Source organism: Gaeumannomyces tritici (assembly GCF_000145635.1).
Source record: "Gaeumannomyces tritici R3-111a-1 unplaced genomic scaffold supercont2.6, whole genome shotgun sequence".
Taxonomy (NCBI): Eukaryota; Fungi; Ascomycota; class Sordariomycetes; order Magnaporthales; family Magnaporthaceae; genus Gaeumannomyces; species Gaeumannomyces tritici.
The window spans coordinates 908,090-929,835 of record NW_008804550.1 but is presented as its reverse complement, the minus strand read 5'-3'; the positions used below and the strand labels follow the sequence as shown (position 1 = coordinate 929,835).

Sequence of the window (21,746 nt, the reverse complement as noted above, 5' to 3'; positions counted from 1 at the left end):
ATGATGAATTCGTCTGCATCGCCAACTCCCGCTCTGGAGAACAAGTCCCGACGCCGGCAATCCCTCCTGCTGAGAGGAAGTCTCGACCATTTCTCATTTGTTCCTCAGTGCTGGAGTGCTTGCCGCCCTTGCCTTCGAGAGATCCGGTAGCCTTGATCCCTTACCGCATTACCGTTTTGGGTGCTCTAAGCGGGTCTTAGGGCGCCGCAAGGGAAGCAAGTGCTTTGTCGCCCCTTCCGTCGATGGTTGGTGAAAGATGGGTGGACCAAAGATCGAGGACGATGGCGCCACTTCCTCCACCATCTTCTCAGAGTCAAATTTCGAGACAGAAGAAAGACTCTCAATCCAGAAGCCAAGTCGCCTCGGCGACAAGCGTGCCAGCCACATCAGCATGGCTTCCACAGACACCAACCCGCAGGACTCGGCAGAGCCAGAGCTCGTCAACATGGACCAGATTGAGGAGACCGCAACAAGCGACCATGCTGACACTCCTCCACCAGCGGCACCGGACATCGCCAAGTCATCCAAGGCTAAGTGGAAGGACCTCTTTGCCTTCCTCCAGCCCTGGCACTACATCGTCCTCGCATCCGCCCTCCTCGCAACAGCAATCCAGGTCGGCACCGAGATCGCGACAGTCATTCTGCTCGGAAAGGTCTTCGAGGAGCTAGCACGCTTCGCAGCTGACGGAAAACAGCCCCCCAAAGCATTCGACAATGTCATGTACTGGGTCCATATCCTGGCCGCCGTCGCTGCCGCCCACCTTCTCTCCAGCTTCTGGCTCCTCAAGTCTTGGATCAAGTATGGCGAGCAACAGGCTCTGGGCGCCCGCCTGAGACTCTTCAAGTCCATACTACTCAGGGATATGGCCTGGTTCGACTCCTACGGAGATGGCATGCCGGCCATGTTGACTGCGAACGAACGGTGCGTATTTGTTGAACCCTCCCTTTCCCAGCTCTAGTCAATACAGCCATCTTGCCCTATGGCGGTTTTCCTAGTGCTGAGGGGCAAACGAGGCTGACAATATGATAGAAATATACGAGAACTGCAGATTGCAAACAGCCAGGTCATGGGCTTCCTCGCACACGACTCGATGCTGTCTTTCGCTGGTGTCGTGGTCGCCTTCATACACGGCCCTCTAATGACCACTGTCATCATCGCGTCTATTCCCTTGATTGCGCTGCCAATGCGATTTCTGGGACAGCGGCTGGAGAAAGAGGTCGTTGCGCAAAAGGCGGAGCAAGTTGGTGCTAACAGGGTTGCGGCCGCGAGCCTCACCGGAATCGATCTGGTCAAGGTATACAACGCCAAAGAGCACGAGTTGTACAGCTACAAACAGTCCGTCCGAGCCTCCGGAACCCATGCCCGCAACCAGACACGGTGGAACGCGCTGCAGACGGCCTTCCTCAAGTTCTACATGATCATAATCTTCGTCGTCGGCTTCTTCTTCGGAGTCTTCCAGGTCACTCAGGGAGCCATGAAGGTTGGCAACGTACTTGTTACTTTCTATGCCGCCCTGACCACGTTCCAGGGCATTGAAGGCCTGGGACCTCACATCCTGACCCTGATCAAGGGCAAGGCCGCCGGGAAAGTGTTGGAAGATAATGCGTCTCAACGTGAGCATCGAATGGACGGAGACCAGAAGCCTGGTGCTGTGCTGGGAAGATTCGAACTCAAAAACGTACGTTCACTGCGGAATTAGAAAGCCATTGCTGCGCCATACATGACTAACAACCTCGCCGGTACACAGGTCAGTTTCGCGTATCCGTCGAACCCATCAATACCGGTGTTGAAGTCGGTGTCGATGGAGATCAAGCCTGGCATGACAAATTTCATCATCGGACGGAGCGGGTCAGGGAAGAGCACCATCACCAACCTTTTCATGAGATTCTACGACCCTTTGGCCGGAGATTTGTTCCTTGATGGTGTCCCTCTTCAGACTCTGAGCGCCTCATGGTTGCGTCGGAATCTTACTCTGGTGCAACAACAGAGCACCCTCTTCAGCGACACCCTCCGCGCAAATATCACGCTCGGCCACATCTTCCCCGAGTCTGTGGGTCCCGAAGAGGTAAAGGCCGCATGCGACATGGCACTCTTGCAATCGACTATCCTCAACCTGCCCGATGGGCTCGACACCATGGTTGGATTGGGTGGTCACAACCTCAGCGGCGGCCAGAAGCAGCGCGTGGCTTTGGCGCGGGCAAGACTGCGAAGCGCGCCAGTGCTTATCCTCGATGAAATTACCAGCGGCCTGGATCCCAAGTCCAGGCAGATGATAATCGAGGCTATCAGAGTCTGGCGGGCAGGGAAGACCACCATCATCATCACCCACGACGTTGAACAGGTCGGCGATGACGACCAAGTTTTCGTCATGGAAGACGGTGCTGTCAAAGAGTCGGGCATTTGCAAGTACCTCCTCTGTATGGAAGAGAGTTGCTTCTCTCATATGCGAGCACTTGGCCCGCTGCCCCCCGGTTTCGTTAGTGGACAGAAAGAGATTGCGGGAGAGTCTGGCAGTTCCTCGGACTCGGACTCGGACGAAGCGTCCAGGGTCCCGCTGTTCTACATGTCTGGCACTGAGGGCAGCATGTCGACCAAATCGCGCCTCAACAGGATAACGCTGGTGCCGCCAAGCGGGAGTTCTGGCGTGAGACAGTTTTTCGAGCGACGCCCCATCACGGCCGGTCTTTTGCCCAAGGGCGACGTACTCCCCAAAGGGCCGCTACATGGCCAAGACTCCTCTCGAAAACCATCCCAGCAGTCGCAGCGTCGCAAGAGCAGTCTTGAGATTCTCCAAGACCAGGGGCTATCAGCACGTGCAGCCAGGCTGGGGACTAGCGGCCAGGCAGAGTCCTCGAGTCCGCGGAGAAGGATCAGCCTTGTGCCCCATGACACCATCGCCAAGGAACCACTCCCCAGCCCGCCTGCTGCTGAAACGGGACAAGAAGCGGATAAGAAGAAGAAATCGAGGTCGATAATCCAAGTTTTGAAAACTGTATGGCCTACTCTCGACAGAAAACACCGCCTCTATGCTTCTGCGAGCCTTCTGGGCTGTGTGGTTGCAGCCGCTTGCAACCCTCTCTTTGCATATGCCTTTGCAAACCTTCTGCAGGCCTTCTGGGCCCCAGGAGACAAGCTGAGGGTTGGTATGCAGTGGGCTCTGGTCATGGCGGGCGTCGGCGTGGTCGATTTCGCAGCCCTTTTCGTCGCATTCTCCCTTGCCGGCGTCGTTGCCCAGCAGTGGGTGGACTCACTCAAGGTCGATGGCTTTTTTCGCATCCTCTGTCAGCCGCGGGCTTGGCATGACAAGTCGACAAACTCACCCAGCCGAATATGCGACATCCTCGACCGGGGCGCAGAAGAGATGAGGAGCATCGTGGCCCAGTTTGTGCCGATTGCTATCATGGTTGTGTTGATGGTCCTGACGGGGCTGATCTGGGCCCTCGCCATCCTGTTCAAGCTGGCCATGGTGGTTGTAGGCATGCTGCTGTTCGCCGCCATGACCGTCTACTACTCGTCCCGCACGAGCGACATATGGGAGACTAGGTGCAACAGCGCCGCCGAGTCTACCGGCTCCCTGTTTGCCGAGGTGGTCAGCAACATCCGCATCGTCCGCGCCTTTTCGTTGGAGAGGCACTTTGCCGAAAAGTTCTCCCGCAGCAGCCGGGACGTGTACAGGTTCGGGAAGCAGCGGGGATGGCTGACGGGTGTGTGGTATGGTCTTCACTGCTCCATCAGCGACTGGATCATCGTCATCATCTTCTCGTACGGCATGTTCCTGGTCACCAACCAAGGCGAGGCTTCAGTCAGCTCCGTCATGCAGGTCGTGAACCTGCTGCTTTTCACCACGGGAAACGCGATCGCCATGCTGGGCAGCATCCCGCAAATTGCGGCCGCGCAAGCCAAGGCGAACCAGATCCTGAACTTCGCAGGTCTGCCTCTGGAGTCCACATTTGAACAGCAAGGAGAAAAGAGGATTCTGACACCATTTCCGATCATCTTCCGCGATTTGCGCTTCGCATACCCCAGCCGACCGTCGGTCAGGGTACTACGCAATGTCAACCTTACGATACCAAGCAATGGGTGCACTGCCATCGTGGGCGCCTCGGGCTGCGGGAAGAGCACCATCCTGTCCTTGATTCTGCGACTTTACGAGCCTCCAAACAGCCAGTCATCTGCGGGCGAGCTAGCATTGTCGACAGTGGACACCCCACAGGATCCTATCTCTCAGCTGTCAATGGGAGCTGGCACGCGGAGGGCATCGGTCACATTCAATTCTGAGCCACTGCTTACATTCGCTGGCATCGATGCGCGCCAAGTTTCGACTGGAGCACTGCGTGCCAAGATGGCGTACGTGCCGCAAAACCCGTTTCTGTATCCCCAAACGATCGCAGCAAACATCACGTACGGTCTTCCTGAAGACGCTACTCTGCGCTCGCAGACCAACATTGAGGAAGCGGCCCGAGCTGCCGGAATCCACGACTTTATCGTCTCGCTCCCACAAGGCTACAGCACCGTTGTCGGCGATGGCGGCGTCTCTGTGTCCGGTGGTCAAGCGCAGAGACTATGCATCGCTCGCGCGCTGGTTCGGCGACCTCACTTGCTAGTTCTTGATGAGCCTACGAGTGCTCTAGACGCAGAGGGCCGAAATCTGGTGCTCGAAACAATATCGAATCTAGTAGGCGGCCATGGAGCCAAACCCCGGAGTGCCAGCGCCATGGCAGAGTTCCCTATCACAAACACGAGGCCGCGCTCATCGGGAGTGGGCTTCTACTTTGATGAGGCGACACACCAGCGGCACCAGAAGAACCCGAGCTACGGCGACAGTCAGCCCACCAGCCCCGATTGTGGTGGCTCGCGGAACATGGCGGTTGTGATAGTCACGCACTCTCGGGAGGTGATGAGGACTGCGGACCGCATCGTGGTCATGGACGGAGGGTGCGTGGCCGAGGAGGGCACCTACGATGGCCTCTTGACCTCTCGGGGAAAGCTCGCCGAGCTTCTCGGGGGCATCACGCGCCCACCGCCAGGACCACGGAAGCTGTCGGTCCAAATTCCCAGGGTATACCTCGAAGGTTATGGCCCGGCCTCGCACCTGGACTCGTCGGAGGCCCCAGAGGTGCGGACCAACGTAAATACCAACCCTCTGATGGCCCAGGCGCGGGCAAGAAATCAGTTCTTCGGTGAGGGGGTAAACTGGCGCCAGCAGAGCTCGTCCTAGAAGGACGAGGACTACGACGACCCCTTGGATCCAGGCGAGCCCCCGCGAGCCGCTGCGAGCTCCTATATCTGGCCCGGGTCGTATGGCAGCCCAGCTAGGAGGAGTGGCGATGGGAATGTGAGAAGGAGTGACATCTGAGTAGCATGGAAGGCGAATTGCTAGGTGTATGGCTTACCACTGGGCTCTGGTGCCCTGTATTCTTGGTCGATGCGTGTGGAGAGAAGTTACAAAGGGTAGACACTGGTGGGTTTTTTTTGTCGTGTGGGCTCGTGGCTCTTTGCATTATATATCGTCGTACATGCACTTTCAGCTGGTTGGCGAACAGCAAGAACTGAATTTGGGGACAGGTAATGATGGAGCAGTCATTACGACTTTCGCCTGGTCTTATAAGTATATTCTCTCAGGTACCTAGCAGTTTAGACAGTACTTAACGATGGGCGTATCGAATCTCTCCCAGATTGGGCCTCCCGGTATGGTATAGTTCTAGCAAATTCGGCGTTAATGTGTGACTTGGAGCTGCCGTTTCTGGTCTCTGCCATTTGGGTCGGTGGAAGACACTCACGGTAACACCCTTCATCTCGTCTGAGTAGATATCGATCATGAGGGAGGGCTCTGCTTGTCCACCACTGGTCAGTGCTGGGATCCCGCAAGGCACGGGGAGGTGGGGGAGGGGGACGAGACAAGGAAAAACACGCACCGTCGCCGTCATAGGCGCCGGGGAAGGGTCTCCAAAACTCGCGCGGCGGGAGGTCGTCGCCCGCGCCCGAGATGTTGAGGTGCGCGCACTCGGGGTAGAACTGCGGCCTGCCGGCGACGTGGAGGCTCACAATCTCGTGGCGCACCATATACAGACCCGGCCTCAGCCGCGGCGGCAGGCGGACCTCCCACATTGCGGGGCCGAGCCCGTCCCAGCGCTGAAAGGCCTTTTGGTACCACGTGCCCGTCTGCAGGTCCCCGCCCCCTCCTCCACCTCCGCCACCTCCGCCTTGGTCGCTGTCGTTGTCGTTGTCGTTGTCGTTGCTGGGAAGGAAGCCGGCCTCCCAGATCTTGAACCAGCGCACGCCGTCGGCCGGGTCCGAAGGGTCGAGGTCGCGGCAGTCGCGCGCGCCCGTCAGGTCCGGGTCCAGACACGGGGCGAGCCAGACGGTCATGGGGCCGACGGGGTGCAGCCAGTACCAGTAGGCGGCGCCCAGGACGGCGCCGGCCTCGATCGGGATGTAGGACGGCGGCGGCGGGCTGCCGGGCTGGTTGCACGAGATGAAGGGGGAGGAAGCGGTGGTGAGCGGGTCGATGGTGGACCAGAGGCGCTGCACCATCCAGGGCGCGCCTTCTTGGTCCTCGCGGGGGCTGGTTGGGTCGTAGCTTTGGTTTTTGATTGTTAGTTCGGGAGGTGGTGGAAGCGGGATGGAGTAGTAGTAGGGGGGGGGCTTGTAGGGATGGATGGGGTGGGACTTACCCTCTGTACCATGTGTCGCCGACGGTGTAGTTGTTCAGGCCTCCGTGGGCGCCGGCGAGGTGGGCGAGGCGGGCGAGGACGACGAGTCGCCAGGCGACGGATGTGATGACTGGGAGGGCTTTCATTACGGGTAGCTGGCCAGCATCAAGCAGCGGCGCTGTGCATAGTATGGCTTGGCGTGGCCGATTTTTGTTATCAACGAAAAAGCAAAAGACAAGCACAAACATGCCTTGCCAGCCCCCGGCGGGGAATCAGCGCATATAGCACAAATTATAAACAGCCAACTACAACAGTGGTCGTTGGCGGGAAGCCACTCAGGTCGAGTTGGCATATAGCACACGCGGCCGTCGTCCCTCCGCGTTTAAACGGCGGGTAAAGCCACGCAAGCAAGCCGGCACACAACAAAATCCTGGGCTTATCAGGCGGCAAAGGAAACAGTAGCAAAAAAGGATAAGTAGAGCGCCCCGAAGATACACAGCGCGCTCCCACCCTGCAAAAATTGATTCGACCGAGGCTCGAACTCAGGACCTTGTGCGTGTGAGGCACACGTGATAACCAACTACACCATCGAACCAATTGTCCATTTGGGGCGAAGAGGGAACCCATAGCTATGCCAACCCCACATCCCCCCCAACGAAAAAAATAATGCAACCCCCCCGTCCTGAATGCAGGGCGGCAGTGTCAACGTCACCGCCTCCACACCGCGAACAGCTTCAGGGAAGAAAAAGAAGGAGATTGGGATGATCGAACCCAGGATCGAACTGAGGACCTTGAGCGTGTTAAGCTCACGTGATAACCGACTACACCATTCGACCGAATCCTTGCCGACCCGGCCCCTGACTTGTGCCAATATTCCCAAGCCCACCGCCCTGGAACACGAGGATCCACCATCGGGGTGCCGTGAATGCTCTGCTCGACGCCATGGTGTCGTTTGAACTTGTCAGCAATTGCTGGGCGTGTACACACGGCGGCCTTGAGTAAGAGGGGGACGGTTTGGGATCTCGACCACCCATAGCACTCGGTACTTGGCAAAGTCTACGACGATACAAGTTAGATTCTGGACCCGAAAGATGAGCGATGAGCACGAAACTGCAAATCGGGTTCCAAGGCAGCCTCTGCCTGATGTGGGCGACTGGGTAGCGCAGGTTGGACTCCCGGGCTCCGTTGTGACAGGTCATCAGGCAAGGGAGGCTGCCGGCGCGGATGGCAAGCCGTGGGCCGCCGGCAGCGCCTCCCAGCCGCAGCCTCGAATCGCGTCGGGCCAAGACGGCTGCCCGCCCCCGGAAAAAAAGAAGCAAGCTTGGAGCCAGAAATGCCCATGAGGCGCTGTAGACATATACTGGGCAGATGGGGTGAGGGGGCAGTCTTGCCCTGCGGCATTGGACGGGACAATTTGCCGGCCTTTGCGGATCAACAGGCTGTTACACGGGGCTAACAATCATCGCTGGGGTTTGGGTAGAAACACGAGGTGTTGAACCACGCCCACGGGTCGATGGATTGCTGGTGCCGAAGCCGTGATGACCGAACGCGGAACCAGAGGCAAATTTGCGGCTATGTTTGCCTTTGTGACTGTAGCTCCTCCTCCAGCCACAGACCGTTGCCCGAACTCTCGGTTTACTTGATGGATCATCTCATCGGCAAATCCTCACAGCGGGGGTACTCTGCCGCCAACCCAGGCAAGCCACAGAGAGCGCCCTCTCCCTTTCTAGGCTCCAGTGGTGCTGGTCCTCTCGGACCCGGGGGGCGCGGGCGGTCGGGCAAAGGCTACAGCGACTAGCCCAACCATCCACGGCCTCTGGGGAGGCCGTGGTTGGAGTCTGGGTAGGGTTTGTCCTGTCCACGCTTCTCTCCTCGATTCCCCGTCTCTCAGCTCCGGCAATATCTCTACTGGGAGCATGCCCGGCATCTCGGCGACCGGATCGGCAATATGCAGAGGGTAGGGCCAAGTCACCCCTGCTCCGTCGGTTCAGCTGTGAGTATACCTTGGCGACGTTCATCGCACGGGCCCCTGTTCGACATCAACTCTCACAACTGACATCTTCCCCGTCGTGGCACTTGGTGCCGGGGAGGGTTTCCTCATGTCAATCTTCTGAAAAGGAGACTCAGCTTTCAGCGCTTATCACCAACTTTTTCCCACCAGGTTGCATATCGTTTCCCATCTCAGCATCTGTGATGCCCGTGTCCTTCAGCTTTCATCTGCCTGCCACCGGAGGACATGCGGCGCCCAATATTGGATTTCCAGCCCCGCCAATACGGCGACGAGGCCACCAAATCTGAATTGCTTCTTTGCGCATGCCCTCGTCGGTTGCTGAAGCTCCGCGCGCTAACTATCGGGTCTTTGCTTCCTTGCGCTACAATCTCGGCCTGCCTAAGGGCTGAGGGAGATGGCCGGACCAGGTTTACCAAGATGAACGAAGGCAGTACCACTCGATGCAGCACGGCACTTTTGACTATATAAGACCCTGGAACCCTCAAGTTGAGCTTCTGCTTTCTTTGGCCCAGTCTCCATCCTCACCTCGCTCCGACTCATCGCTCCCCGACTTCAGACATCCGTCCTCCCTCTCTCGCAGAGCCCCCTGATATCGAGCCGCCCCAGCTCCTTCTTTGCCCATATACCCACCGCCGTAACCATGCTCTCCAGCCTGATCTCGGCCGCAGTCCTGGGCGGCCTCTCCGGCCTCGCGGCCGCGGCTCCCAACCCCGTCCCAGCGCCGCAGGCCCTGCCCGCGGGCTGCAGCGCCGACAACTGCCTCCGGGCCATGCGCAACGCTGCCAAGTCGGCCACGGCGGCCTCGTTCTGCAGGGCCTACATGGGCGTGGCGGCCGTCGAGACCGTCATCGTCGGGACCGTGGTCCCCACCATGTACGTTCCCCCCTTCCCCTATCCTTCCCCTTCCGCTACCTTCCCAGTTTTACACATACAACACATGTACCCCCCGACCGTCAGCTAACGAGGCCTCCCCCCGCTTCCCGCAGCCGCGTGGCCTCGACCGTCACGAGCGACGAGACGGCCACGTACACTCGCGTCGAGACGGCCACCGACGTTTTGACCGTGCGCGTCGACACGACGGCCACCGTGCTCGTCACGTCGACCACGACGCGCGCCCTCGCCCGGCGCACCGACGTGCCCGTCCCCGACTTCCTCAGGCAGTACCCGACGGACCGGCTGGCCAGCGCGTGCTCGTGCATGGACCTGCCCAGGGCCACGGAGCGCGTCATCTTCACCGCCCCGGCCGTGACCGTCGTGGCCGTCGCCACCGTCGCCGTGACGGCGTCTGTCGACGTTGTTGAGGTTTGGATCCTGAGTCCTTCTGGTCTTTTCCTTTTCCCTTATGACACGCCGTAATGGTACAGCAAAGACGCTAACCCGTAAACCCCCAACCCTCTCCCGCAGACCATGCGCACGACCACGACCACCTCCATCGCCAACCCCCCCTCCACCACCACCGTCCGCGTCGTCGCGACCGTCGCGCCCGCAGCGCCCGCCACCTTCGTCCTCCGCGGCACCGGCACCGACCCCTCCACCTCGGGCCGCTACCTCAAGCCCGCCACGCGCAGCCTCCTGTTCGGCACGGGCGGCCGCGCCGAGGCCGCCGCATTTTCGCTTGACGCCGCCGACGGCTCGCTGCTGCTCCTGACCTCCGGCGGCGGCGACGCGATGCCGTGCATCCTCGGCCTCGAGAACGACGCGCCCGAGTTCGGGTTCCCGGTCAGGTGCGTCGCGCGCACGGCCCGCGACGCCTGCGTGGCCGCCCGCACGTGCCTGTCGCCCCGGTTCGCCGCGCCCGCCGGGGTCCTCGTGCCCGCCAACTTGGGCGGCGCCGGCCGCGTGGACGCGACGTACACGGTCCTGCGCGGCTGCAGGGACGGCGCTGGCGCGTGGTACCTGGCCCTCACGCCCGCGGTGCTGCCTCCCACATCTGTTCGGGCGGGCTGCGTCGTCGTCGGCCTGGCCACCGAGGCGGCGTCGGCGTGATTTGGGGGGAGTGGAAAATATGATATGGTGATATTGGTTGGTTGGGATTTGTGAAGGCGGAACGAAGAGTCGGTGCAGGACAGATTGTAATGGTGAGATAATGTAAACGGGTGTACAGCTCGGGGATGAAGTTGAGAATCAGGAGGATGGCAGAGGTCGATCATGGCATGACCCTTTTTTTTTCTTTTTTCCGCACACTCATTGGCAGACAGCTTAGTCCTTTTTTTTAATCCTTGGCCTTCTACAGCCCGTATCCCCTGCAGCGCCGCGCATTCCTTGTCCTGGCCTTGGCCCCATCAGGCCCGCCGCTGCCTCTTCGCCGAAGGCGCATCCAGCTCCATCCTCTCGCCCTGCCCGTCGCCACCTAGCTTCCTGTCCAACCAAGCCCTCGCCTCCCGCAGCAGCCTCTTCTCGCCGATGCGGACCTCGAGGGCCATCCTGACCCGCGCGGATGCGCCCCCGCCGAGGCCGGCCAGCGTCGCCGCGTCCTCTTCTAGGCTGGTGCCGTACTCCCTCAGCTTGGCGTCGATGGCGTCCCGGACCGCGCCGAGCATTAGGTCGTCCCTGGCCTTCTTGTCGGGCACGGCCTCGGGGCGCGCCTTCTTGGCGGCCTTGAGCACCGCCTTGAGCCGCTCCGTCAGCTCGTCCGGCAGCTGCGCGAACCTGGGGCTGCCCTGGAGCTGCCCGAGCTCGTCCGGGTCTTCACAGTCCCTCTCGAGCACGTAGGTGTCCCCGTCGCCTTCGCTGTTGTCGCCGTCGTCGTCCGAGCCGGCCTCTCCCGCCTTGGGGTGGGCCTCGAGCTTCCTCCACTCGTCGCGCGTCATCTTGACGCGCGACAGCACGCCGTCCAGGATGGGCTCCCACGCCACCTCGGCCACGTCGTACCTGCTGTGCTTGGACGTGGTGTAGCCGTAGCGCCGGCAGAGCTGGCCATTGGGCAGAGGGCCGTAATAGTTGAGAATCTCCTCGCCCGCCGGGATTTTTCTCAGAGATATGGCGACTAGAGCCTCTTCGGAATGGTTGATATGGGCCTGCCTCGCGGGGTTGGCTGCCGAGTTAGAGAAGGACAAGTCAAGCCGCGACGTGAAGACTCGACAGGAAAAGGGGCAGGGACAAACATTAAACTCTGCATCGGCGTTAAGAATGTCCGCCATGGGCACCATACCCATGACAGTCCTGCCATCCCTGTCCTCAACCCACCCATCACCTTCGGCGTCATCCTCGTCCATGGCGTCGTCGTCCCGCTCCAGATCAAAGGCGTACGCCATGATGGTGCTGCCCATGCGGTGGGCGAGCTCCACGAGCTCCTCGTCGCCCATGGCAGCGCCGCCGGCGCCAAAGAACAGCGCCTCGTTCTCGCGGATGACGGGCAGGATGCGGGAGCGGATCATGGCGTCGCCCTCGGCGCGGCCGACGCTGGCGACGACGGGGCTGGCCTGCAGCTCGGCCAGCTCGGCGGCGGACCAGAACATGGGTGTCTCGAAGCGGGCCGGCAGCACGTCCAGGTAGGGGCGCCAGGGCGAGGCGGAGCCTCGCAGGTGCTCGTGGATCATGACGAGGATGAGGCTCGTCCACGAATCCTGGGCCCGGCCATCGTCGTCGTCGACGTCGGGCGTGGGGCCGGAGCCGCCGACGCCGGCGAAGACGGCCGGGAGCTTCCGAGCGAGCTCCGAGTTTGCCGGGTAGATGATGTGCTGGCGCGGGATGGTGAACAGGACCGTGTCCGGTTCGATGTCGGCGGTAGTGACTGTGAGTTCTGGTCAGCTGCCGAACGGAGATGAGAGTCTTGGCGTTGGCAACGAGGTTTAAAATTTAAATACCAATTCCACGGCCGGCATTGCGTGCGCGCAGGTCTACGATGCTGATATGGTCATGGAACGTCGCGCCGGGCAGGTTCTTGAACCACACCAGAAAATCCTGCGATTTCTTGTCAAAGTCGGTTTCCCTCATCTTCCTTGTGCTTTTTCTGTTTGCACTGCCCGAACTCGCATCTTGTCAAGGGTCGATTCGCATTCTGCGCTTATGCTCATTGTGAAATTTTTGGTGCGAGTGAGTGTGAGCCCGTGCTCCGGGCTTGGCCAATCAACAACCGCCGTCCTCATGGCTGGGTGTCTGTCTCCCCCTGAAAAGTACTGCTATGGAAATAACTTCCCGCTGAAAAGAGAGATAATAGTCGGCAGTAAGCTGAGCGTCCAAAGGATTGGTTTCGCATTTGGTTGGGCAAAATGCCATGGTGCCTGCGCCGCCTGCAGAGCCACGCTCTCGGCAGTGAGATTTCCCATAAACACCCTCGCATCCTCAATTGCGAGCTGTGCTTGCACTGCTCCGCGAGGTGCGACACGTGCGACAATGCATGTCCCCTGGGGCGCGATTGACGGGTGCCTTATTTCTGGCTAGTAATTGTGCAGCGGCTGTCTGTAAACCATCAACTGAGCAGTGCTATTGGGCCCGAGCTGCCTGGCGTGGCGCCCTCAGTCCGAGCAGTCCGAAGGCGGATGCCTGGTACAGCCTTCAAGCACCAGAATGAAAACCAGGGTAGACACCAGAATAGATAGCATCACAGCGAGGACCAGTACACCAAAGCTTACTGTAGGTTGTGCGAGTTACATGTATATCAACCGGGGCCGATCGACCGTCGAGTCCAGATCGAATTTGTTACCATCACCATCATCTCCAACACCATCTCCAACACCAACACAACAACACCTTCCACCACACGCCACGACTACAACACCGTCTCCAAACCACCCTCGACAGCACCACCATCGGCGACATATCAACCCACCAGCTTCAGACAACATCATCCGGGCAGTTCTTTTTCGATTAACCCCTGAACTCCAACGCCAATATCAACGCTTCCCGCCAAGCTAACACGCAGACCAACACTAACACCACAAGTCCACACATCATACTAACACAATGAAGTGCCAGACTTTCGGTGCCTTCTTCCTGGCCTTTGCCCTGCCTACCCTGGCGGCGAACCTGGAGCAGCCCGCCGTCGAGACCGCCCAGGGCCCCGAAGTCGCCGTGCAGGAACAGAGCCAGGACCTGGAGCGCCGCATTGCTCCTGTCATCCCCATCCTCACCACCATTTTCGGCGGGCTCCTGGCCGGCAAGGGCAGGGGTAAGCGCGACCTCGACCTCGACGCGGCCGACCACGAGCTGGAGCGCCGCATCGCTCCCGTGATTCCCATCCTCACCACCATCCTCCCCGCGCTCTTCGCCGCCAAGGGGAATGGCAAGCGCGACCTCGACGGGTCCAACGATGCCGAGGCCGTCCTCGCCGAGCTGGCTTCCGCAATCACCGCCGGCGCTGGCTCCGACGCCGCCCACCTGGAGCGCCGCTTCCTGCCCATCTTTGCCCTAATCAACAAGTTCCGCGGCCAGCGCAAGCGCGACCTCGAGGGCGTCGACCAGGCCGACGCCGAGGCGGCGCTGGCCGAGCTGGCCGACATGATCGAGGCCCAGTCCGACGCTTCGCTGGAGCGCCGCTTCTTCCGCTCCCCCATCAACAACATCCTCCCTCTGATCCCGTCCATCCCCAGCTTCTTGCAGTCCGGCGGCCAGAAGAACGCGCGCCGCTCCCTGGACGATGAGGCCGACGCTCCCCTAGAGCGCCGCTTCCTGCCCATCTTCACCCTCCTCAGCAAGCTCCGAGGCCAGGCTAAGCGGGACCTCGACGGCTCTGATGCCGCCGGCGACGCCCACCTGGAGCGCCGCTTCCTGCCCATCTTCTCCCTCCTCCAAAAGCTCCGAGGCCAGGCCAAGCGCGACCTCGAGGCCCCGGACGCCGCCGCCCTCGCCGACCTAGCCGCCGCCCTGACCGCCGGCGAGGGTGAGGGCGAGGCCGCGCTGCAGCGTCGCATCGCGCCCGCCATCCCCATCCTCACCACCCTCCTGGGCGGCCTTTTCGCCAGCAAGGGCAATGGCAAGCGCGACGTCGACGTTGAGGCCGACGCCGCCTTCGCCGAACTGGCCGCCGCCCTGACCGCCGGCGAGGGCGAAGGCGAGGCCGCGCTTCAGCGCCGCATTGCGCCCGCCATCCCCATCCTCACCACCCTCCTGGGCGGCCTTTTCGCCGGCAGGGGCAAGGGCAAGCGTGACGTCGACGGCGCGGACGCAGACGCCGCTCTCGCCGCCGAGCTGGCCAGCCTGATCGAGGCCGACCCTTCGCTGCTGGGCCGCCGCGACGACGAGGCCGCCGCCGCCGCCGCCGAGGAGCAGACGACTTCGTCGCACCTGTCGAGCGCCGACCTCGCCGAGGTCATGGCCCCGGTGCTGGAGCAGGCCGTGGCGGGCGAGGTCGATAAGCGCGACGAGTCGGTCGCTCGCATGCGGGTCGCCCGGGGCATCGTCGTCTAGGTTGTCTGCACGGTCTTCTTATGGGCTTTCCCCCCATGTCCTTTCAGCCTCTTCTTTTAACTTTCGTCGCTTGTGCGTCGGCGTTTCGGCTTGGCAATGGTTGCTTTTTTTCATCCTGGATCGGATAGCGTGGGCAGCGGTGGCGTTTGGGTTTGCTTTTTGGGCTGGGTCTTTTTTTTCTTACATTGCGCGGCGTTTGGAATCTTTTCTCTACCATCTTCAACATGAGCTTTTCCATTCTGCTTCCGACCTCTGCGAAACGTGAGTGTCCCGTCCCTCGTATCCGATTATATCTAACGCTAGTGGATCTGTTCTTCCAATATCGTTATACCATGGCTACAAGTATTTGGTTCCGCGGACATGGTTCATATCCCGCTGCCGTCACAGCAGATGTGGGCCCAAAATGGGCAGCATGGGATTGTAAATGAGATTGGGTCACCACCAACATTAACATCCTCCTTGAATCCTTGGGCTTCGTAGAATTTGGCACCACGGTTTGGCTCATTATCCCACCTCTGGCCTCACACGCTGGCATTGGCATGCCCGGGCAGCGCGTTCCATTAGATTACGTTACTAATAACCAGAGAAATCCACCCCGAGCGATGCTCCCTCCGCCTAGCCCAGGCGCTGGATCCAGTCGTGCACCAGAGCCTGGATCTGGTCGCTGTTGCGCTCCATAAAGAACATGTGCCCGTTGCCGTGGATCCCCCTCTCGCCGAGCTCGACGTGCTCCGTCCTGCCGCAGCCCGCCTGTCTCAAGAATGCGGCGGTGCAGTAGTCGTACTGCATGTGGTACGACGCCTCGCCCGTCACGATCAGGATGCCCTTGTCGGCCAGGTTCGCCAGGCGGCGCGGCGCGGGGTCGTGTTCGGCCTGCAGGACGCACCGGACCGACGACGCGCCGTCCCCGTCGCGCGCTGGTCGCTCCTCCCGCACCAGATCTACCGCCGGGTCGGACACGGGCGGGTCGTAGGCGAGCGGGACGTCGGCCACGCCGTACGGGCGTGCCGGGCGGTCGCCAAACACGGCCTCGCGAAAGGGCGGACCGGCCGGTTCCAGCAGCACCAGGCCCGCGGCCAGGGACGGGCGCGCGTCGGCTAGCAGCAGCGGCAGCGCGCCGCCCTGGCTGTGGCCGACGAGCACGGCCGGGCGGCCGACGCGGTCGAGCAGCGCCGCGCCGGCGGCCGCCATGGTGGACTGCTGCAGCGTGGCGTTGGCGACGAACTGCACGTTTGACGCGTAGAAGGCGTCGAATACCGGGTCGCCCATGACGCCGGCCCCGGGCCACTGAGTGTGGTTGGCCGACTGCGGCCAGAGGCCGTACCGCGCCGGCGCCGTGAAGCGTCGCTGCAGCATCTCGGCCGGATACGTCGACGGGGACGCCGCGCCGTAGCCCGGCTGCCAGGCCGACCGCGCCCGGAGCGTCTGGTCGACGACGTAGACCTCGTAGCCCTGGCGGACGAACTGGGACGCCCATCCGCGCCCGCCGTCGGGCTTGTTGAGGAAGTTCTGGCGGAAAACGAAAAAAAAAAAAGAAGAGTCAGGTTTTTGGCAGATGTGAAGTCACGCGAGGCACGAGCGCGTAGTTTCCCGGGGCAATATAGTCGCGGCTAGTGCGAGATGAACGGGGTGGGTGGGCTTACGGAGCCAGTCTGTGCCTGCCCGTGGATCAGGACGACGGGCCTGGTCTGTATCACGCCGCCGGCGGGGACGAGCTTCTCGACGTACATCTGGCCGCGGAAAACGTTGCCGCCGCTGCCATCGTCCACGTACTCGCCCCCGGCGTAGAAAAAGGTGCGGATGTACGGCTCCTCGCCATCCGAGGCTGCAACGGTGAGGGACAGGACGGTGGCGGTGGCGAGCGCGAGGAGGCGCATCATGGCTGTTGGTCGGGCTCGGGCTATCTTCGGACCACCTACCGCGACGCGAGTGAAGGCTGAGCTCGAGCAAGAGCAGGCTCGGGGCAGACAGACGATGGCAAAATCTGAAACAGCTCGAGCGGAAAGTATTGCTAGGACCAGGGCAAGGGCGGCAGCGCGGCACTGACAGCCTTTAATCACCCCAGGCTACCATCTGCGAGGGAAAAAAAAAGGATAAAAACCCACCCAGCAATAGGGGGGTTAAGACTGGAGATCACAAGGGTGGCGAAAGGGGGGTCACGTGCTGGCATAAAGTCACTGGTAAAAGAAGGAGAGAAATCGAGAAAAGCTTTCAAAGGATGAGAAATTCTCGAAGTCTCGTGACATCCCCGCAAGTCACCAAAACCCCTGCGATCTCCAGTTTCAAACCCCTGTTACCCCCTTGTTACTGGGTGGGTTTTTATCCTTTGTTTCCCTCGCAGACGGTACTACTGTACAATTGCACAAACAACAAACAAGCCAGGATGCCTGTTCGAAACAAGCGCGCGGCCCGGAGCTGGACGAGTCGGGCGTCGAGAACAAACGACGTCAGAAACAAAGCGCGACAGGAGTCGGCAGGATGTAGCGAGGCCGACAGCACGGTCATGTGACCATGGCAGCGACGCGCGCCAGCGGGAGAAAAAAGTTCGTCCCCCGACAACGTTCATGATTCCAGTTTAATTCCACGTTGCAGCCAACAGCGCGGTGTGCGACGCAATATCCGGCGCCGCGGGGTGGACGCAAGGGGTGGGACATGTCGTCCCCTTCCCCCACGGGCGAATCTCACGGTGGGGTTTGCATGTCGCGCCTGGCCAGACAAAGGGCGAGCTAGAGCCAAGGTTCGAGAGATGGGATCCAAGATTAGCCCAACATTGCCATTTCTGGTAATAAGCCAGGGGCAAGGAACATTCGAAGAAGGCCGTCCAACGTGGGCGGGATGGGAACTAGTGCGGGTACGTTGACTCGCGGTGCAGTAGTCCAAAACCTGGTCCTGAACGCTTTTGTGCGGAGAAAAGACCCGGTATCCTTGTTCCTGGTTTGGAGGACCATGTTGGATCAAACTCTGGGACAAACTTTCACACAGCCTCCCCACTCCGATAAGAACGAGGGAGAAAGTTCCGAACCACGTTGCACGCTCGGCATGCTGCTCTTATATGTGATATATATCTCCATCCGCCGGCATGCTACTCTACCAGCGCCGTTGTCCGCTCCACCGTCAAGAGCGCTACCAAGCGAGACCGCCCTATCGATAGATAGAGATATCATCGACGAGTGCGGGGCATAACGACGACGCCTTCCCACTGACGATCAACGACGATCAACGACGATCAACGACAATCGACACGGCTGGACGAAACAGGGCAGGGGGCCAGCAGTGCCCGTAACCAACCGCCGCCGCCGCCATGGACTACATCACGCTGACCATTCACTGGTCTTTCAGCGGCCTGGCCCTGCTCATCATCTTCGCGCGCCTGCTGTGGCGCCGGCTGGCTAGGCAGAGGTACAAGGCGGGTGACTATCTCAGTATCGCGGCCGCCGTCTGCGTGCTCGCGCGCATGGCAACCATCCACGTCGTGCTCATCTGGGGCACCGCCGACGCCTCGGGCGCGCCTCACAAGGGCCAGGTCCTTGACGCCGACGAGGTCCGCCGGCGCGAGATCGGGGGTCAGCTGGTGCTGGCGAACAGGATGATTTTCAACTCTTTGTGAGTGCCGCAACAGGGGGAAACCAAGGGGGGGGAGGTCCTGGTTATTTAGTTTACTAACACGCAACCAAAAACCGAAAAAGTCTTTGGCTGCAAAAGCTCGTCCTCCTCGACTTCTACCGCCGCCTGATCAAGAACCTCTGGTACGAGCGCATGTGCACCTGGACCTACCTCGCTGTCCTGCTCGCCACCTACGCCTCGGTGCAGGCCACAACCCTGAGCGAGTGCCGCCCGCTGCGCCTGTACTGGCAGGCGGCGGCGGCGGTGTCGGATGGTCCCGGTGGCAGCAGCGAGTGTGCGCGCGGTCCCGTGCAGCTCTTCGTCGCGGCCGTCAACGACGCCGCCACAAACGCCATGCTGCTGGCCCTGCCGCTGCCCGTTGTCCTGTCGTCGTCGACGTCGACGGCGATGCGCACCTCGTGGCGCCGCCGCGCCCGCCTGGCCGCGCTTTTTGCTCTTGGCGTCTTTGCGACCCTCGTCCCACTCGTGTACCTCCTGCCGCCGCCGCTGCTCGCCGCCACCGTCGCCTGGACTAGCGCCGAACTGCTGGCCGCCGCCGTCGTCGTCAACGCCCCGACCCTCTGGAGCCTGTGGGGCGGCGGCGGCGGCTCAGCACGCCGCGGTGACGAGGACACCGGGTCGCTGGGCAAGAACGACGACGGCAGCGGCGGCGGCGGCAGCGCGACCATGGACGGCTCCGGCAAGACAGACTGGGCGATGAAGCGGGGCTCCGTGGGGCGCTTCTTCTACGACCGCGACGTCGGCGCCGAGCTGGCCGACCTGGGCGGCGGCGGCGGCACGACCGAGAGTCGCGAGCTGGTGCTGGGCGGCGTCGGCAACACGTCTACCGTCGGGCGCGGACCTGACAGGGACGAGGACCAGGAGCGCGGGCTCGAGTGCTACGGCCCCGCCGTCGACGGCGGGGCGCTCCGGCGGCAGCTGTCTACAAAGTCGGGCATCACGCGCACTATGGAGGTCATCGTGACCACTACCAAGGTGGACCAGGGCATGCCGGTCAGGAGCAGCAACCATGACATTGCGAAGCGTTGAGCTTGGTTGCTGGCCTCTCCCTTTCTCTGACAACTTCATTTCTCTGGCGTCTTCTTTTTCTGGCATCTTCCTTTCTCTGGCGCATTAGTTACGTGATGAGTTTCGATAGTAATGATACCCCTTTTAGTTAATTTTCAAAAAAAAAAAAACCGCGTGCCGCTTTGTCCCTCTCACCAGATCAAACCGACTTCTGAGCGATACTATCGTGCATCTCGTCGACAGCGTCGCCATCCCTTGCACGTGCTTCCCAGGCCACAGTAGACAAAAGTGCCTCCGTCTGGTATACAGTATACTCCAAACAACACCCCTTTTGCCCACTTCTATACTCACACCCCTTGGCTTCCTCTCACGGGCGCTCCTGGACACAACCCATTACGCCATGAACCAAGACACGACATCCATACATGAGCCTGGCCCCAAGAGTACGGTGTGTGACTTCTACCCCCTATACTGGCGTCCGACGAACGGCCTTCTCCGTCCCCTCCAGGAGCCGCAACACAAAGCGTATTGGTTTTGTTTTCTTTTTTCTTTTTCTTTTCTCTCAACCTTGGCCTGCTCCAATCCTTTGCCGTCAGTGCCCGTTTTTGCCACAAGCGTGCCCGTTGCTTGCTCCGCCCCAACAGCCTTGACGTGGTCCCTAGGGGTCCAGCCGCCACCGCCGCCAATTGAGTTATCTAGACGCAAGAGTCCGAGCCTAGACCGCGAGTCTCTTTTCCCCTCGTATCTTATTTTGCTTTCCTTGCATAATAAGGCTGTTGCCTGGCCGACGACCGAAATCTAGCTTCGAGAGTGGGAGGCTCCGCATCTGGAGATCATGTCCAGAGCCCCTTTGCCATCTGCGCGAGGGCGACGGTATAGTTTGGGTTAACATTACCATCCTGACACCCGTCCATCCGGCCGCCTCCCGCCGCCTGGGCTTGAGGCTGTGTGTGCAATTGTTTTCTTTTTTTGCTTACTCGGCCGAGATCACGCCGTTTAACTTTGAGAAACCTGCAGCCTTGTCCCGATATGGCAACCCATTACCTTTTCTCTGTCCTTCATGCCCCAGGCGCCCCAGCCCGCGAGGCGAAAGCTTCTTCGAAAGGAAGCAGATACGAGACACGCAAGGATGCCTCAGGCAGTCCCGGCAGAGTGCCAAAAAAAAAAACCTTCTACAGGTGGGAACTGGATACGGGAAGCCGCCGAGAAGCGAAAGGAACGACCAGGCACTGTCTGCACATCCGGAGGCCTGGACATCGAAGCTCACGATGGCCACAGGCAAAAACAAAACCCCCCTCAGGGGTGGCGTGTACATACGTGGACTCACTCGCAAAGTCATGACCAACTGCCCACTTGCGGTGGCAAAGAGAGTACCACACTAAAGTCTGCTCTAGGACCTCTCACAGAATAGACCCTCCAGTCGCTTGTCGTCCTTGACCTCAAACGATTCCAGGTCACCAGGCCGCCCAGTTCCGGCCGTCCTTGACCCCGCCGTGAGGGCCAAGTTCCAGGTTTCCAGGCCGGCAAGATCTGTTGTCATTGGCGGGGAGGCTGACACCCAACGTAGCCGGGACAAGTGCCGCCACACCTCCTCAACAACTTCCTCCCAGCGGTGGCACACAATCTCGCGTTACCACGGCAGCGCCTTGTCGCAATATCAGAGCCTAATTATATGCCGCCGCAGCCCAGACGCACCTCGTCCTCGGTCCCAGTAGGGACCAGCTGGGTCCGACGAGCAGGACGGGCACCACCGCCCCCTCTCTTCCAGCCCCAAGTCTACAGGGTGCCGCCGGGTGGAGAAAGGGCAATGGGTGTGTGTGTGTGTGCTGATATCGTGGCCCGCGGCAGGCTCTCTCTCCCTCAGCCTTCACGACGGTACATCAGGTTCCAGCCCCCTTTCCTAGCACTGCGGGGCGCCAATGTCTGGGCATTACGGTGTGCAGCGAAAAGGTGGGAACGAAGCATGGCAGGGCCAGACGCCAGGACGACGGGCCGCGCGACGCGTGCTAGTAGGAAGCAAAGGGTCGAAGGGGATTGGATCGGTTGCTAATTGTATGTGTGTGTGTGTGTGTGTGTGTGTGTGTGTGTGTGTGTGTGTCGTC

At 60.7% G+C, this 21,746-nt stretch overlaps 8 protein-coding genes and 2 non-coding genes across 10 annotated transcripts; 5 read left to right on the top strand and 5 right to left on the bottom strand.

Moving 5' to 3' along the window:
- Window positions 1–256: 256 nt before the first annotated feature.
- Window positions 257–5,737, top strand: GGTG_10687 (lipid A export ATP-binding/permease msbA; the record flags this gene model as incomplete). The annotated part of the gene is made up of 3 exons (XM_009228562.1): window positions 257–921; window positions 1,030–1,678; window positions 1,748–5,737. 3 exons carry the CDS (start codon window positions 257–259, stop codon window positions 5,216–5,218), a joined length of 4,785 nt encoding a protein of 1,594 aa, XP_009226826.1. The 3' UTR covers window positions 5,219–5,737.
- Window positions 5,598–6,943, bottom strand: GGTG_10686 (hypothetical protein). The gene is made up of 4 exons (XM_009228561.1): window positions 6,675–6,943; window positions 5,916–6,580; window positions 5,781–5,830; window positions 5,598–5,701 (listed from the first exon to the last, which is right to left on the bottom strand). The coding sequence occupies exons 1-4, from the start codon at window positions 6,899–6,901 to the stop codon at window positions 5,627–5,629; spliced, it is 1,017 nt and encodes a 338-aa protein (XP_009226825.1). The 5' UTR covers window positions 6,902–6,943; the 3' UTR covers window positions 5,598–5,626.
- Window positions 6,944–7,174: 231 nt separating this feature from the next.
- GGTG_20213 lies at window positions 7,175–7,248 on the bottom strand. The gene has a single exon. It is a non-coding gene; the product is annotated as a tRNA-Val (tRNA).
- A 167-nt stretch (window positions 7,249–7,415) lies between these two features.
- On the bottom strand, window positions 7,416–7,489 carry GGTG_20212. Its single transcript has one exon. It is a non-coding gene; the product is annotated as a tRNA-Val (tRNA).
- A 170-nt stretch (window positions 7,490–7,659) lies between these two features.
- On the top strand, window positions 7,660–7,996 carry GGTG_10685 (hypothetical protein; the record flags this gene model as incomplete). The annotated part of the gene is made up of 1 exon (XM_009228560.1): window positions 7,660–7,996. Exon 1 carries the CDS (start codon window positions 7,745–7,747, stop codon window positions 7,994–7,996), a length of 252 nt encoding a protein of 83 aa, XP_009226824.1. The 5' UTR covers window positions 7,660–7,744.
- A 1,308-nt stretch (window positions 7,997–9,304) lies between these two features.
- On the top strand, window positions 9,305–10,650 carry GGTG_10684 (hypothetical protein; the record flags this gene model as incomplete). Its single annotated transcript, XM_009228559.1, has 3 exons — window positions 9,305–9,537; window positions 9,651–9,966; window positions 10,069–10,650. The coding sequence occupies 3 exons, from the start codon at window positions 9,305–9,307 to the stop codon at window positions 10,648–10,650; spliced, it is 1,131 nt and encodes a 376-aa protein (XP_009226823.1).
- Window positions 10,300–12,662, bottom strand: GGTG_10683 (hypothetical protein). Its single transcript, XM_009228558.1, has 3 exons — window positions 12,471–12,662; window positions 11,769–12,397; window positions 10,300–11,681 (listed from the first exon to the last, which is right to left on the bottom strand). The coding sequence occupies exons 1-3, from the start codon at window positions 12,598–12,600 to the stop codon at window positions 10,947–10,949; spliced, it is 1,494 nt and encodes a 497-aa protein (XP_009226822.1). The 5' UTR covers window positions 12,601–12,662; the 3' UTR covers window positions 10,300–10,946.
- A 465-nt stretch (window positions 12,663–13,127) lies between these two features.
- GGTG_10682 (hypothetical protein) lies at window positions 13,128–15,085 on the top strand. Its single transcript, XM_009228557.1, has one exon. It carries the CDS (start codon window positions 13,570–13,572, stop codon window positions 15,010–15,012), a length of 1,443 nt encoding a protein of 480 aa, XP_009226821.1. The 5' UTR covers window positions 13,128–13,569; the 3' UTR covers window positions 15,013–15,085.
- Window positions 15,086–15,101: 16 nt separating this feature from the next.
- GGTG_10681 (hypothetical protein) lies at window positions 15,102–17,238 on the bottom strand. The gene is made up of 2 exons (XM_009228556.1): window positions 16,656–17,238; window positions 15,102–16,521 (listed from the first exon to the last, which is right to left on the bottom strand). The coding sequence occupies exons 1-2, from the start codon at window positions 16,890–16,892 to the stop codon at window positions 15,628–15,630; spliced, it is 1,131 nt and encodes a 376-aa protein (XP_009226820.1). The 5' UTR covers window positions 16,893–17,238; the 3' UTR covers window positions 15,102–15,627.
- A 317-nt stretch (window positions 17,239–17,555) lies between these two features.
- On the top strand, window positions 17,556–19,833 carry GGTG_10680 (hypothetical protein). The gene is made up of 2 exons (XM_009228555.1): window positions 17,556–18,615; window positions 18,699–19,833. The coding sequence occupies exons 1-2, from the start codon at window positions 18,314–18,316 to the stop codon at window positions 19,663–19,665; spliced, it is 1,269 nt and encodes a 422-aa protein (XP_009226819.1). The 5' UTR covers window positions 17,556–18,313; the 3' UTR covers window positions 19,666–19,833.
- The last annotated feature ends 1,913 nt before the right edge of the window (window positions 19,834–21,746 follow it).